At 34.7% G+C, this 15054-nt stretch overlaps 1 protein-coding gene across 2 annotated transcripts in view; it reads right to left on the reverse strand.

Moving 5' to 3' along the window:
• Positions 1–5752: 5752 nt before the first annotated feature.
• PIEZO2 (piezo type mechanosensitive ion channel component 2) overlaps positions 5753–15054 on the reverse strand; it is a 202460-nt gene continuing 193158 nt past the window's right edge. For both annotated transcript variants that reach the window (XM_039339226.1, XM_039339225.1), the window contains 5 exons: positions 14180–14352; positions 13052–13177; positions 11583–11662; positions 9608–9788; positions 5753–7294 (listed from right to left, as the gene is read on the reverse strand). In XM_039339226.1, coding sequence (XP_039195160.1) covers positions 7042–7294; positions 9608–9788; positions 11583–11662; positions 13052–13177; positions 14180–14352 — 813 coding nt within the window. In that variant the 3' untranslated portion in view covers positions 5753–7041. The remainder of the gene's footprint in view (positions 7295–9607; positions 9789–11582; positions 11663–13051; positions 13178–14179; positions 14353–15054) is intronic.

Genomic DNA, 15054 nt, shown 5'->3' on the forward strand with positions numbered 1-15054 from the left:
TTTGTTCCAACAAGCACCAGAGCAATTAAAATCATAACATAAATCCCAAATTACGACAGAGCATGAGATGGTTCCCTAATGGTACATTTCACTACAGACTTTAAGAAAGCCAAACCCTAATTCTAACGCTGTCACACCAATAAAATATATACATGAGTATTTAACCTAAACTATTATCTCAAATTCAAACTACTGTAAATCATAAAACTTCTCCCTAATGCTAACTTTCACGTTAAAATTTCATAACGAAACTTGAAAAATCTCAAATATTTATTTCTATATTTTCTCAAAAAATAAGGGACACTACTCATTAGCTCACCTCTCAGTCAAACCATAACATAAACTTCTGACTAATACTAAATAGAAATATTTATATTAATCTTTAGCACAGTAGTCAATCCTGTTATCATAATTCCCAAAGAATTGTTGACAATAAAAACCTGCCCTATTAGTAACAAATTTTACCAGCAAAACAGACTTTTGGGAAAGTAACACACACTGAAGATGGCTCTGTAAAAGCAGAGCCAACAGCTAAGCAGAAAAAAGAGATGGTGAATGGTCTGGCTCCCTGGACTAGATACCAGGTTTGCTCCATACAGCTCCCCATAAAAGAGTTTATAAAATAAAAACTTTGAATGGGTATTGGAGCTATGGGAGCCAAAAGGAAAATCATGTCCCCTAAGCCAGTGTTTCCCAAACTTGACAATTTTAAGGCATGTGGACTTCAACTCCCAGAATTCCACAGCCAGCAATGCTGGCTGTGGAATTCTGGGAGTTGAAGTCCACATGCCTTAAAATTGTCAAGTTTGGGAAACACTGCCCTAAGCCATCATTCAACCCTTCAATTGACACTGGGTTTGCCTTTTTTTCTTAACCACTTTAGGAAATTGCTTGTCACTGATCTTTTTTATGTTAAGAACCTTCAGAAGAGCAAGGTTTTTTTTATGCTGGGACAGTTTCCTTTTATCCTTGATTAAAGAAGTTATATGTAAGTTTAAGAATTAAAAAGAAAAATTCACTGTTGGAAAACAGCAAGAGGGTTTAGAATACGGGTGTCAAACTCGATAGCGTCATGTGACGTATCATGACGTATCGCGATGTTTTTTGCCTTTGTGGAGCTGGGGTAGGCATGGCCTGCGTGTGACGCATCCAGCCCATGGGCTGCCAGTTTGACATCCCTGTCTAGAAAGTTGATTTGGAATAGTTAAGGGGTTTCCTGTGGGTTGTTTAAATTTTTAGGAGTCCTAGCATCCTGTGGTCATATGATTGCAATCTGGTGCTTGGCAATCCATTTACATTTATAACTGATTGTAGTGCCTCACAATCCCTGGTGGCTTTCCCAGAAAGCCAATAGGAAAGGTTGCAAGTTGCTGACATGATTGTCTACCCTCCCACCCACTCTCTTCCAGCCCCTCTGCATTCATGCCGTATTGGCCACTCATGTATTCTTGTTCACCATCCCTTAGCTGTGAGATTATGGATCACTTATATATTTGAGTGGTTTCAACTTGAAATTCTGCTGACAATGAGGTACTCTTTTCCTCTTCTGCATTTGACGTGCAGCTAATCAATTGTCAACCTTGGTCACTTTCTGAAGATTGTTTCTTTTTTTTTCATGTTGATGGTTTTGTTGGTTTTTCAATTTAACGAATGCTCAATTTAAATTCATTAGCTATGTGCTTTCCCAGAAAATGTTTTTCCTTGATTGAGTAATACTCAATATTAACTGCAAATGGCAACACATGAATAGTTGTTTTGTTGGTGCCTGGAGGTTTCTATGGATCTTCCAAATAATTTATAGGAGTGTCTAAATCAAATAAAATAATCTGGAACCAATAGCAAATTATTACAAAGATAAACAACTACTTATGTTGAAACCAGTGGAGCTCCTAATAGTTACAACTGAATGCAACTTGATTTGTTGCCATTGGGACTGATAAAAAATTTGGTCTGTGCCCCCAGGTTCACTTGCAAGGGTAAGTTAGAATTTGACACTGATGAGTTAGCTACATGAAAGTTTCCAACCCCAAATCCAGTGTACCTGCTTTGGGTTATAAATAGACCTAATTTATCCTCAGGATGTTTGGAAAGCAGAACAAAAGTCAATTGTTTTTATTGGGTCCTTGCGTCTCAGGTGCTATTTCACTTTTCTGACTTTATCCCATAAAGCCTTGATTTTACCTGGTAGATAAATTTTATAAAGCTGTGAAACTCTCAACCAATATTGTATGAACCTCAGTCTAATCATGCTTGCTACTGATCTGGCACTGAGAATATGTAATAGGCATTTGAGAAAGAAACCTAAACTTCCCAGATCTGAGGAATGTCTATACAGGAACAACAACAAAGTAGCCCCAGTCCAATAATGAAACCTTCACAAAAGTTTTACAAAGCAAAAAAACAAAACCAATCAACCCAAAAAAAGTTTGCTGTCACATGTGGCAGCATGTATGCTTGATACTGTTATTAGGTGGTTATTTCCTGCGGTCTCTAACAGTTTTCTGAGGTGCAGAATCCAAGATATGTGTGCCTAGTAAAGCCGCTGGTTCCAGAAGATCTTTCAAAAATTTGGGTATGAATTCCATCTGCAAAGTTCTGCCTCCTACCTTCAGATTGGTACAAATTGCAATTAGGGGTGGTGCTCAAAAATCTTCTCAAAAATCTTACAGCTTCTGCAGAACTTGAAAGCTCCATAAGCATATATAACCAAGCCTAGAGAACACATATTTATTTCAATGTTAAAAATACCAAGACATCAGAGAATAGAGAATTCAAATGGATATATTGTCTTCTCCATCATTTACAAAAGAAGATAATTAGGTGGCTTCATTTTTTCTGTATTTATGTACATTTAAAATATTATAAAACATTTTAAATATATTTCAAGAATTATATTTATTTCATTTTAAACTATGATTGTTTTGATTGGTTTAAATACAAAAATATTGACCTATTTAGCCATACAAAATTTAGGAGACAAACTAGGTCCTTGTGGTTTGAATCGTGGCTGTGTTAGGTGTGGCATTTACATGTTTCAGCCTTATTTCTTTACCTAATTCTATGTGTAAAAGGAAAAGCGTGAGCTTTTCTTTTTTCTGTCCATGAGCAGAATTAACCTGAAAAAAAGATATTGGTAGTATCATATGGGAGTTGTTAAGATAATATCTTTTCCAAAAAAGCAAATGCTATAGGAAGAACATTGCAGAATAGAACAAACAAGTTAATTTTGAGGTTCATTTATGCTATTTTTGTCTCAGAGTACATAGACCAAAACTATCTCCATATGTATTTCTGAGCCTTGATGAGCTCAAGGGTGATGCATGTGTTAAGTGACAAACAAAGAATTAATTGTTCATTGTGATGTCCATATAACATAGCATTATGGTTATCATCTGCTATAAAGGAATTGTACTAAGAATATTATGCATTTTTAAATGGTCTGGGGTAGTCTCTGATCTATTTTCAACAAATACACAATATGGTTTTAATTAGGAAAGGGTGTGGAGTCCCTATTTGTATTGGAATTTGAGCTTCATGGATTCTCAGAAGACCCTCTCCTGCCCCTCCTTTAAATTGTAATCTTTCTTGAAACAGTGCATTTGTTGTTTGAAATATATTTATAGAAAAGATACTGCAATCTGGAGGGGCCAATCACATTGATTTCTCTTTATGAAAAGCTTAGCTTGTATAATGCTCTTTCTCATACAATGTGAACTTCAAGATTCATGGCAATACATGTATTCTGCAATACATAGCACTGCAGAAAAAAAACTTTTTCTTGCTTGTTGAAAAATACAATGCTTGGAGTTTATCGTTGCCTTGGAAGAGGAAAGCCATTCTTTTTGCCTCCATTTCACAAATTCCTTCTCTATATAATCATAATTGTTTACAACAATTTTTAAAGACCCATCAGGATTTTGGATGCTGTACAATCTGCATTAGAATCATGCCCTTAATTTTAGCTGTGGCTGGGCAGCTGTGTTTATTCAGTGGCAAGAGGAATGCATTCTATCCATTTTTCCTGTTGAAGGTTATAGTTCTTGAACAGATTAAAGCTCATTTCTAGGTGAATTGTATCAACATGTACTTTAAAAAGATTCATACTTTTTTTTAAAGTATGCTTTATACATGTGCATTTAAAAAAAATACTTAGAAGCACGTTATTCCTTCAATACACATGCAAGTAGGATTCCATGTAAGAATTGAATCTGCTTTGGTGGTATAGCAGATAAATAGCTAAATCTGTGTGAATCAGAAAAATTCAGAGATTTATAGTGCACACTGCACTTTAAAGAATACATCACTTTAAAAGCCCAACGCATGCATGGAGGCTTTATACATTTTAGTAGACAATATTTTATAAGCAACATGGATTTCTTATTTTTGACTCACTGTTTAATATTGTTTTTTAATAAAAATGAATACTAGTTGCAAAAAATAACACAAATATTGGCAAAATAGTGTTGAAGAATATCGATCAAATAATCAAATTATGGACTGCATTAGTAGAATCTTATTGCAACACAAATACAACTTCAATGGCATGTTTAGTAACTGGAACATGTTTCTTAAAGGTGTCATTGTACAAGAAAAAGGAGTGGAGATTGGAATAGTTTGCAAAACTTAGTATTACACAGATGAAAAAGTAGTAATAGAACTTGGGGAGCGGCTGTGGTGGTGGTAGTCATTAAGGTAGATCGTATTACCAGTAAGTCCTGGCTAAAAAACACTTAAAAAACCTACTTTGTGACAGCCATGTTTCTAGATTATGTTAAAAAGGGATTTAATTTTAAATGAAAATGTAGTCCTAATTTCAGTCATTGCTGCAGTAATTGGAGCTTCCAAGGGCAGAACCTTCACTGTGCCTTTTGTTATAGTTATTGTTGGGCAAATAAAAGGTAGCCATTTCAGAGATGTCGGCTTCCTAATCACTATGAGGAAATTGGATACCAGGTGCAAAGTTTTTTGTTTCAGTATTAACAGAAGAATCTATTTATTTAATAAAAATATAAGAAAGAAAAATGCATATGACGCCTTACATGGTAACAATTTCTCATTGGTGCCTGTTTCATGGACTCCATCTTATTTTGTGAGATACAATGACTGTTTTCTCAAATGGCTGCACAAAATAATTAAAAAAAGGAATTAAAATACAAAGGTCAGTGGGTCAGTTTTCTCTACAGAATCCATGTATGCACGTGAAACATCTGTTAATATTTCATTTATAAATTTGATAGTTTTTAAGGTACCTAAATTGTTTATTCTGATTTGATTAGTCACTGTAATTCTTTTCTTTTTATTGGAAAAACAATAAAAGCCTATAAAAAGGTAACATTTTTGTTAGGTCAATTGAAGATACACAAAATAGTTGCAAGCTGTTTTTTTTCCTCATAGTCAACATATCCATTATTGGTTCTGTTCATTTTCATTATAGTTTCTTTGAAAATTAGAATATGTTTGAGTGGCAGTCATGGTGTATTTTATTATTGGAGTATGTTAAAATGGTTTATTTCAGTATATCTTTTGTAATGTCAAAATGTGCCATTTTTCACAGTAAAGTACCAGCAATATTTTCACGGAAGCAGTCAACTCTAAGCATCACCACCATATTACATTTTGTTTAACAAACTAATGTGCAAGCAATTTTACTCTCATGTTGTTTATGCCATTACAATTTCATATATTTTTTGAAATTTACTATATCATCATATATAGTAAATAGTTTAGATCATTTTTAATGATAATTGACACATTCACAATTTTCACATATTTAATTTATACAAAGAGAATTTCATTCAGTGTAAACAAGCATAGGAAAAATACTTTTAAGATGGTCTTTGCAACAAGAACGTTGTTTGAAATTGGTATGGAATGAAAACTAGTTATTCCATCCTTCTCCAACTTGGCTCCCTGCAGCTGTTTTGAGCCTACAATCCCCAACATGTCCAGCTAACCTGATGCTCCGGGAATAGCACTTCCATTACCTTTGAACGGCATTATATTTGGGAATGATGACATAATTTCTTACCATATTGTAATTATAATTAATTAATGTTAAGAAATAATGTGTTTTAAATCATCAAATGAAAACTACCTTTCAGCACTAAATATTCATGCTACAGTGTCTTTTGCTAAACAGCCTGTGTCACTTATAGCAATAATTTAGGAAAAGCCCATTTCAATATATATATATATATATATATACTTTCTCATGACTGGGAATTTTAAAAAGACATCTTGGACATAAAAATGGGAATTGGAATATGTAAACTTGAAACACTGGAAGGAAATGCTAAGTATAAGTCATATCATTACATTAAAATGTCAAAATAGGGGAAAGCACATTGTAGTGATTAAAGAAAAAGATTAGCCCACAAAGGCTGTTCATGATTCAACGTCTTCTTTATTTTTCTTTTTAATATCTATCTTGTCAGATGGAGAAAATGGCCCCAGCAAAAACATCACAATATTTCTCTATAACTATCCATTAGTTGAAGATTGACAGTTTATTTTCCTGAGTAAAGTCACTGATGTTTTCAATATCTTCTTTAATTGTTTAAATAAAATAAGGCAGTTAATGATTATATCACTTGATCTTTTCCCCTCCAAAACTGTATGGCTGTTTAGTCTTTAACAGATGTTTTCTTAGAAATGCAAATAATAAAATTGCCTTCAGCACCAACTGTGATTAATTGCCTTGGACTTCCTAGAAGGGCAACTTGGATCATAGTAGTAGATCCTTGAGAATTATTGATGTTAAACAGCAAATTGCACAGTTCAAGATTTCTTTTCAGACAAAAGATCTCATATTCTGTTTTTATTTTCTGCTTAGAATTAACTTAGATGTGGTTGCAGATAATGCTGTTCACTAAATCAAAAAGAAAAAGTCTCTGATGTTAATAATAGTTGCATCTGAAAAAAAATTCTTTCTAAGGAAGCAAGCAAATTCCATGAACAAAAAATCGCTTCCCAATTATAAAAGTGAATTTTGTGCTTATTTTTTTCCCAAAAAAATTCCAAATTTTGTGAACTCCAATTAGATTACTTCGTTTTTTCTCTAGTCCATTTGATCATAGTCTCCGGTGAACGATACAGGAATATTAGTTTAGCATATAAATCTTCCTCTAGTTCTAATTCACCAGTCTCCCGCACTAAGAAGATATCTGTACACAGCTTTAGGATACGATCCACGTTAGGAAGCTCTTCAAACATAATAGAATGGGAGATTCCACTGAAGAATTCACGGACAAATTTTCCTATTACCAACACAACTGAAGCATATAAACCCATGATTCTGCAAAAGAAGAAAAAAAAATAACATTTTAAAATGTGCAATAATTTGAAAAAAGACAGACAGACCTAGTACAGAGATGCAGCATGGCTAAATAAGGGCCACAGGATGCCTCAGGAAAGTAGTAAGGTGCAGGGTGGCTTGGCGCAGGCTGTGCAAGTGTGCAAGTGTCTCTCCACTGAGCAGCTGAAAGACCTCCTTGGATTTTGCCAGAGTTTTTCAGCCCCAAAGCTGAAGGACTTGTCCACAGCAAACCCCAACTCACACCTAACTTTGGTCTCTCCCCCCCCTCCCCATGGCATCTTGCACTCCTTACCTGGGACTCTGTCTATTTAATAATCCACAAGATTAATCCACAAGATTGCTTAATAACTGCAACTGAGAGTGCCATGATTGCAGCTGTTAAATAAGTGGTTATGTGACATCTTTCTTAAAGACTGCTTCACTCAATGACCAATATTCCGGGTCCATTTATGGTTGTAAGTCAAGGACTATATGTAGAATATAAAATCAACAACTGCCAATTGTAAGTCTCAAGCTTGATTAAAATTTTGCATGTATTTTTTCCCATTTGACTGCCCCAATGGCCTGAATGATGGGTTTTTTTTTTCTGATGGGGGGCAGTTGACTTCTGTACACTGTTATTGTAAATACCTGTCTGCTTTCAAGCTCTTCTAGCCTTCACACTCACTAATGTTGAAAAGAGTGGGCTGTATTATACTCTGTTGCCTATATTTTAACCCTATGCAAATTGATGGGATAAATTATCTATGGGAGCCTTCAGCCCCAATAAATTCTTCAATTAAAATGTAACTAATCTGGATTCAGTCCAATTTCTGATTCTGTTTTATTACTGATAAAACATTACCATTAATGTTCTCATTCAGTTACAGGATCTTTATGGTCATAAGGATAAAAGTAATGTGATAAGAAGTCATAAGAATCAGATTTTAAAATTTATGAAAGCAAACACACCTATGCCCAAACATGTTATCAGATATGATAGTAGTTGCTACCAAAAACTAGCAGTTTGAACTACGGTTTGGAGACCAATTTTAACTGGCTTGGAGCTCTTTGGAGTATATGTTCCAAAATGGATCCTTAACTGCTGGAAGCATGAGATCCAATGCACAGCAATGATAAATCAAATAGTCAGAATCTAAACACTTTCTTTATTCCTTCAGAATCTACTGAAATCAATATAAGCTATGAGGGAACCTACTTTACAGTTTCCTGCATTGGATGAGGAGAGCTCATCTCTCTCCTGTCCCGGCCGCTTTTTACATAGCTACGATTGAGAGCATTTTAACAAACTGCATCACTGTCTGGTTTGGTGGCAGCAGTGCCTCAGAAAGTCCATACAGAGATTGGTAAGGACAGCTCACTCCCTGGTATTCAGGATGCTGCTTTGTAAGCACTATGTGCTTAGAGCTCAAAGCATGGTTAGAGACCCTACACACCCACTTTACGGTCTGTTTCTGTTGCCCCCCTCTGGGAGGAGGTTTTGAAGTATTTCTAGCAGGACTACCTGATTCTGTAATAGCTTTGTTCTCTATGCCATCCATCTGGTAAACTCGCAAGATTTGTTTTTCTCGCCATGCACATGTATACATAGACTGAACTAGACTGTTGTCTCTGTGTCATATAATATATGTAGGTATATGCATAATTCTGTATGTATGTATATATGTATGTATGTATGTATGTATGTATGTATTTATGTCATATTTATGAAGTATATATCGGAGGTGGTGACCCTTGAGAGCTATATGCAACGAAATTTCATTTTAATGTATGCCGATTAGTGTACAAAATGACAATAAAGTTATTATTCTATTCTATTCTATTCATTTGTATGATCAAAGCTCTACTCCACTTTTTTATACATATTTCATTTTAAAAAGAGTCAAGGCTTGGATTACATAGTTGAGAATTATATTTCCTTTTGTGTTTCTTCCCTGACATCATTTGAACATCAAATATTATGACAGATCTTTGTTTACATTCCATTCCATTCCATTCATCTGAATAGGTGTCCATATTTTATGTATGACAGTTGCAGGAAATAGTTATGACAGACTCTTTTGGATATATTTTATCATCTAGAGTTTTCAATTATCTTATAGCCATTAAAAATTGATCTTTTCAGCCATTCATAATATCTTGATAATTTGGACCTGGTCTTTGGAGATAATGACAATGAAACTAGTTTCCTTCAGATAAACACATGTGAGGAAAGTTTGCTTTAATACAATGTAAATATAAACAGTAATGCTCCAAAAACATAAACAATGTTAACATGAAATATTTGCTTACCCATAACCTGCCAAAAATCCAAGACTGGGAGGACTGACTTTGTCACTGAACACAATTAGTTCCAATCTAGTTTTATTTGACTCCAAAAATTTGTTCTTCTGATTTAAAACCCACCATTCATGAAGTTCACCAGACACATTATTATTGGATAGTGAAACAGTGATATCTTTAAACTTCCCACCTATAAAAAAGAAGAGAAGGAACACCCTCCTTATTAGCTATTCCAGAGGTGTCCAGCCTGCGGCCTATGGGCCACATGCAGCCCTGGACAGCTAGTAATGTGGCCCCAAATGATCATAAACTTAAACATTACATTTATATACATTGTGTTTATATACATCGATTATATTATATATTTTATATGTGGCCCAAGATAATTCTTCTTCACTTGATGCGGCCCAGGCAAGCCAAAAGATCGGACACCTATGAGCTATTTAGAGAAGCAAGAAAATACTTTTTCAATTTCCCACCAAAAATAATATGGAATCAATGACCTCACACCATACAAATGTTTTATAATTGTAAAATAATTTATGTTAGAGATAAGTTTATCATTGCATCTATTCTCATAGAAGAATTAACTTAATGTCAAAATACACTTCTGTATATCTCTGTGGATTAGTGTCTAGAAAAGAGAATACCTTCCGAAAACTTAGAACTAGTCATCCTTCTTTTAAGCCTTCAGATTGTCTGATCAAGGCCTGTATCAGTATGTCTGAAAATAAAAGGAAGCAAATGAAATCCTTCTGCCTTATCCTAACATGCTACCTTCCACTGCAGTAACAGGAGTGCTGTAGCTGAACAAGATCACTTCCTTGATTGTAAGCAATACTGCATAAGTAAAACTGTTTCAGTCTACAAGGCCTTATAATTGGTAGGCAGTCTTTGCTTAATGACCATTTGTTTAGCGACCATTCAAAGTTATGATGATGTACTGTCGGCCAGTCCTCCAAATTACAGCCATTGCAGCACCCCTGTGGTCATGTGATAAAAATTTGGTGCTTGGAAAGCTGCCTGCATTTATGACTGCCAGCATGTACTTCAACTTTCCCTATCTGCCTATCTCCCTTCCCCCTGCCTGTCCTTTTGGCTACCTTTCACTCTGCTGCCACTGTCTACCCTTCTGCCCTCCACTGACTTTTGCCATCTTCTTCCTACTGCTGCTGAGATGTGTCCAGCCAAAGCAGCTGCTGACACATTTGGAATGCTGCACAAGACATTCACGTGACCTCACAAGGTCTCCCCATTGCTTTACAAGGCCACATGAAGGCCTTACAAAGAGCCAGGAGCTGCCTCAGTTAGGCACACGTATCAGCAGGGGAGGAAGATAAGGGAAGTCAGGTAGGGCTGACGGGGGGGGGGGAGGCAGGGGTAGGTAGTGGTGATGAAGTGCAGGGCAGCCAAAAGGGAAGAGATGGGGGAGACAGCCAGGTGGGGGAATTGAAGCAGAGTCTAGCATGACATGGCAAGAAAAGTGTGAGGTTCTGGCTTAATGACTATAACTGGGAACCAGAGGTGCTGTCACTAAAAGATGCAGTCATCTGGTAATTCACTTTATGACAATTTTGCTTAGTGATGCAAATTCTGGTCCCAAGTAGGGTCATTAAGTGAGGAGTACCTATAATGCAAGTTGTGATAAAATCAAAAGAGAAGAAGATACTTTCCCCCTTAAATATAAGGAAAACCTGGTTCCATGAAGGATGCATTTAATGTTATCTCAAAGTCATGAAAACCCTCTTATTATCCTTTAATCAAGGCCACAGGAAATAAATCATTAAAAGACTGTAAAACGCAAGAAAATACACATAGCAGCAGCACTTTCTGTTATTCTTCGAGGCACCACAAAATGAAACATTTCATTTGATTTTTTTTGTTTCTAAATATGATTCATCCCCACCCCTTAGTCTGCAACATGGGAGACTCATAAATTACAAAACAATATTTTATCACCTGAAAGAATGCTAAAAATTCATACCTTCCAAAAGTTGTTTTATAGGTTTTGCAGCATTATCGCTAGGTGCTTTGACATAATGTGGATATACTCCAGCAAGTGTCCTAGGTAAGGAATAGCATGATTGAAGGATATTTAATGGAAATTTATTTACAATGTTTTGTGGTCATAGTTGATCTTTCTTATCTCATACAGTGACTGGCTAAAGTCACTCCAGCACCATAAGTGACTTATGATTTTAACATGTCTCCCTGGTTTCAGACCAAAACTCTATTTGATCTACTACATTGGATCACTATTATAATTACAAATATTTTTTGTGTCATCCCCAGGTTGCAAATTCCACATTCATTTTCTTTTTAAATTTATCACTCTTCAATATATTGAAATTTTGAGGGCAGCTAGCCCATCATCAAAATATTCTCAATTTTGCTATCAGAAGGACAACATTTTTCTATTAAAACAAACTCTAGAACAGTTAACTATTCATCTAATTGTTAAATGATTTTCTATGATCCAAGTACAGTAAAAACTATGCAGAAAGAGATTTTCATATATATACAGATAATCCTCAACTTAGAACCACAATAGAGTCTAGAATTTCTGTTGATAAGCAAGACAGTTGTTAAATGAGTTTTGCCCCATTTTACGACCTTTTTTGCCACAATTGTTAAGTGAATTGCTGCAGTTATTAAATTAGTAACATGGTTGTTAAGTAAATCTGCCTTCCCCATTAACTTTCCTTGTCAAAGTTTGCAAAAGGTAATCACATGATCACATGACACTGCAACTGTCATAACTGTCAGCCCTAAATAAATTGTTGTAAGTTGAGGACTACCTGTACATGTTTCTGCTTTCTTGATAGTATTATACAATAAAAAACAACCAAATCTACATGCGAGTGCATGTTATTGTTGAATACATGTAGCACATATTATCAGTTCAAAAACATGAATGACTACAAGGGTGTAAAGACAATAGCCACAATCTTTTTCCCATTCTTTATATGTAGTTCCAGATGTGTTTGAAATTAGGTATTCGTTCATCTTAAAAGCCCTTGCAGATAATTGATGTGCATTTACATAAATGAAGAATCCTACCCAGAAGATTATAATTCTGTAATTAGTTCAATTTAGGGACCAATATATAAGAAATTAATGCCAACATGGTGGAATAATACATTCTTTCTACTGAGGAAGGAAGGAAGGAAGGAAGGAAGGAAGGAAGGAAGGAAGGAAGGAAGGAAGGAAGGAAGGAAGGATATAAGGAATTAATGCCAACATGAAGGTGGAATAATACATTCTTTCTACTGAGGAAGGAAGGAAGGAAGGAAGGAAGGAAGGAAGGAAGGAAGGAAGGAAGGAAGGAAGGAAAAGTATGGCACCTGTATAGTGTAAAATATTTACAAATGTAATACAATCATGATCTTTTTCTACTTTTCTATATAAGAAATAAAATCTCTTGTATTTTAGAATATATCCAAAAGTACTTACACAAAGTGGTTTACATGTAGATTTGGATTTTCCATCATTGCTGCAATTTTTTTTCTTGTATCAGCTGGTAGATTGTGAGATATTTTATCTGTTACTGTTTCTGCTTTTGCTCCAAGTGAGGCATTTCTTTACAATAAATATTTTATAAAAATGTATTATTTAATCATACAATACCATATATTACAAACTACTGTATTTCTCTAATTGTTATATTCTACATAATCACTAGATAGGAAATTTTGAAATACTAATTTGACTGACTATACTATGAATGTTTGCAATAATAATAATTATTATTATTTGAAGCCTATCTCATTATGAGGCTATTCTAGGCTGTGGCTTGTATTCTCACAGATAAAACAAAACTTCAGATTTGTTCCCTGCTGCCACAATACTGTTAGAAAATTGATGCTAATAATTTTCCAGGAATTAAGATTCTGTGTTAAGGCTGCCATTTCATGTCTTTTACACACTCAGATAACAGAGATGCATAGTAGCATACTTTTACTGGGAATGTAAAATATTTAAACTGGGCTCCTAGTTCAAATAACCTTTACACTAATTGTTCCATAAACAATTATGATATCCATAAGAGTGTAGAAATCTTACAACAGTATTCACTAGCAGTAAAACTAAGGTTAAATTGGTGGTTAAACAAGATGGCAAATTGATAGATAGACAATAGAATGAATACAATATTATAAATATTTAGGAATAATTTTTCATATCTCAGGATTGTGGAGTACGCAGTTATCATAGATGCTCAAAATGCATCATCATCATTTTATCTCAGACAGCTGATGGGTTCCACATTTTCTCAGTGCTAATCATTTTAATGCTGAATTCTACCACGTCTGCTACATGAGGTTCATTCAGGCCTATGATTATTGCTATTCTTTATATAAAAGAAATTATTCAAATCAAATTCTTTTGAGTGTTCTTTACTGCTATAAGATGTATCCCAAGGACAATCCTTTGTTTTAGAGTAGGCTAAGTTTCTGGGTACACTTAAATCAAATTATGGTATTCTGTAAAATGCTTAAAGTATATTTTTACCATATTTTACTTGTAACCACTTTCACACTCAGACAAAAAAAGTGATAAGCCTATATACTATCAATGATATACCTTTGAATGTTCCATGAAATAACCAAAGAAAAATCAGGATTATCTGCCTTGAGCTCCTTTATCATATTTTTTCTGCTAGGAGGGCTGATGGTCCATAAAGAATTTGAGCTGCCTTCTAGCTGAGCCACTGTTATATCTTCTATAGCATAGTTTTCTAGAAATTGTAAAGCACCCTTTAAAAAAATAAAAGAAAAAATTATCTCTATTTACTGTCTGTAGAACTGTTCATCAAAGGTTTCATTATTCAAAGAAGGAGGGAGAGACAAGCTGTGGAAGATGTATAGCCGTGACTAGTGGATGAGTGAACAGGCAGAAACAGCACACATAATGGCAGAAAGGACCAAGATGAGAAACATTATTATACTTTCTCCTTTTCTCTCAAAAGCATGAGAACATCATAAATGTAACTGATTAACTAGTTTGCAGAAAATGAGTGAAACATTTTTCAGTTTATGAAAAGTTCAGCATTCCTATTTTATAACAGGGCAGCTACTTCAACAGACAAGCATTACTAAATGATTGATTTAAAATGGCCATTGCAGATATGCCTTTGTATGTAATATGTGAAGCATGTGTGTTCACATATTTGTGCTAGTGCTTCTCCTTGGTGTGCTTGTTGGTCTCTCGTTGTACACAGAAAGGTGCAGATGCTGGGGTATAGCATACATCCAAATACACATTAATATAAATTTAGTGCTTCCTTCTTTACATGTTATTAAGCACTGAGATTAACTGGATTTACAGATTAATGCATGAATATGTTCTGAATGACAGTGCATATGGAATATTAAATAAATAACATAGTCAGAATGGTAATTTGAAGAATATTGAATGCTTCCACAATTGCTTGCCATTAGTAATATTATTTTTATAGT

The sequence above is a fragment of the Crotalus tigris genome, unplaced genomic scaffold (genome assembly GCF_016545835.1).
Source record: "Crotalus tigris isolate CLP2741 ecotype Arizona unplaced genomic scaffold, ASM1654583v1 scf7180000017731.4096049, whole genome shotgun sequence".
NCBI lineage: Eukaryota > Metazoa > Chordata > Lepidosauria > Squamata > Viperidae > Crotalus > Crotalus tigris.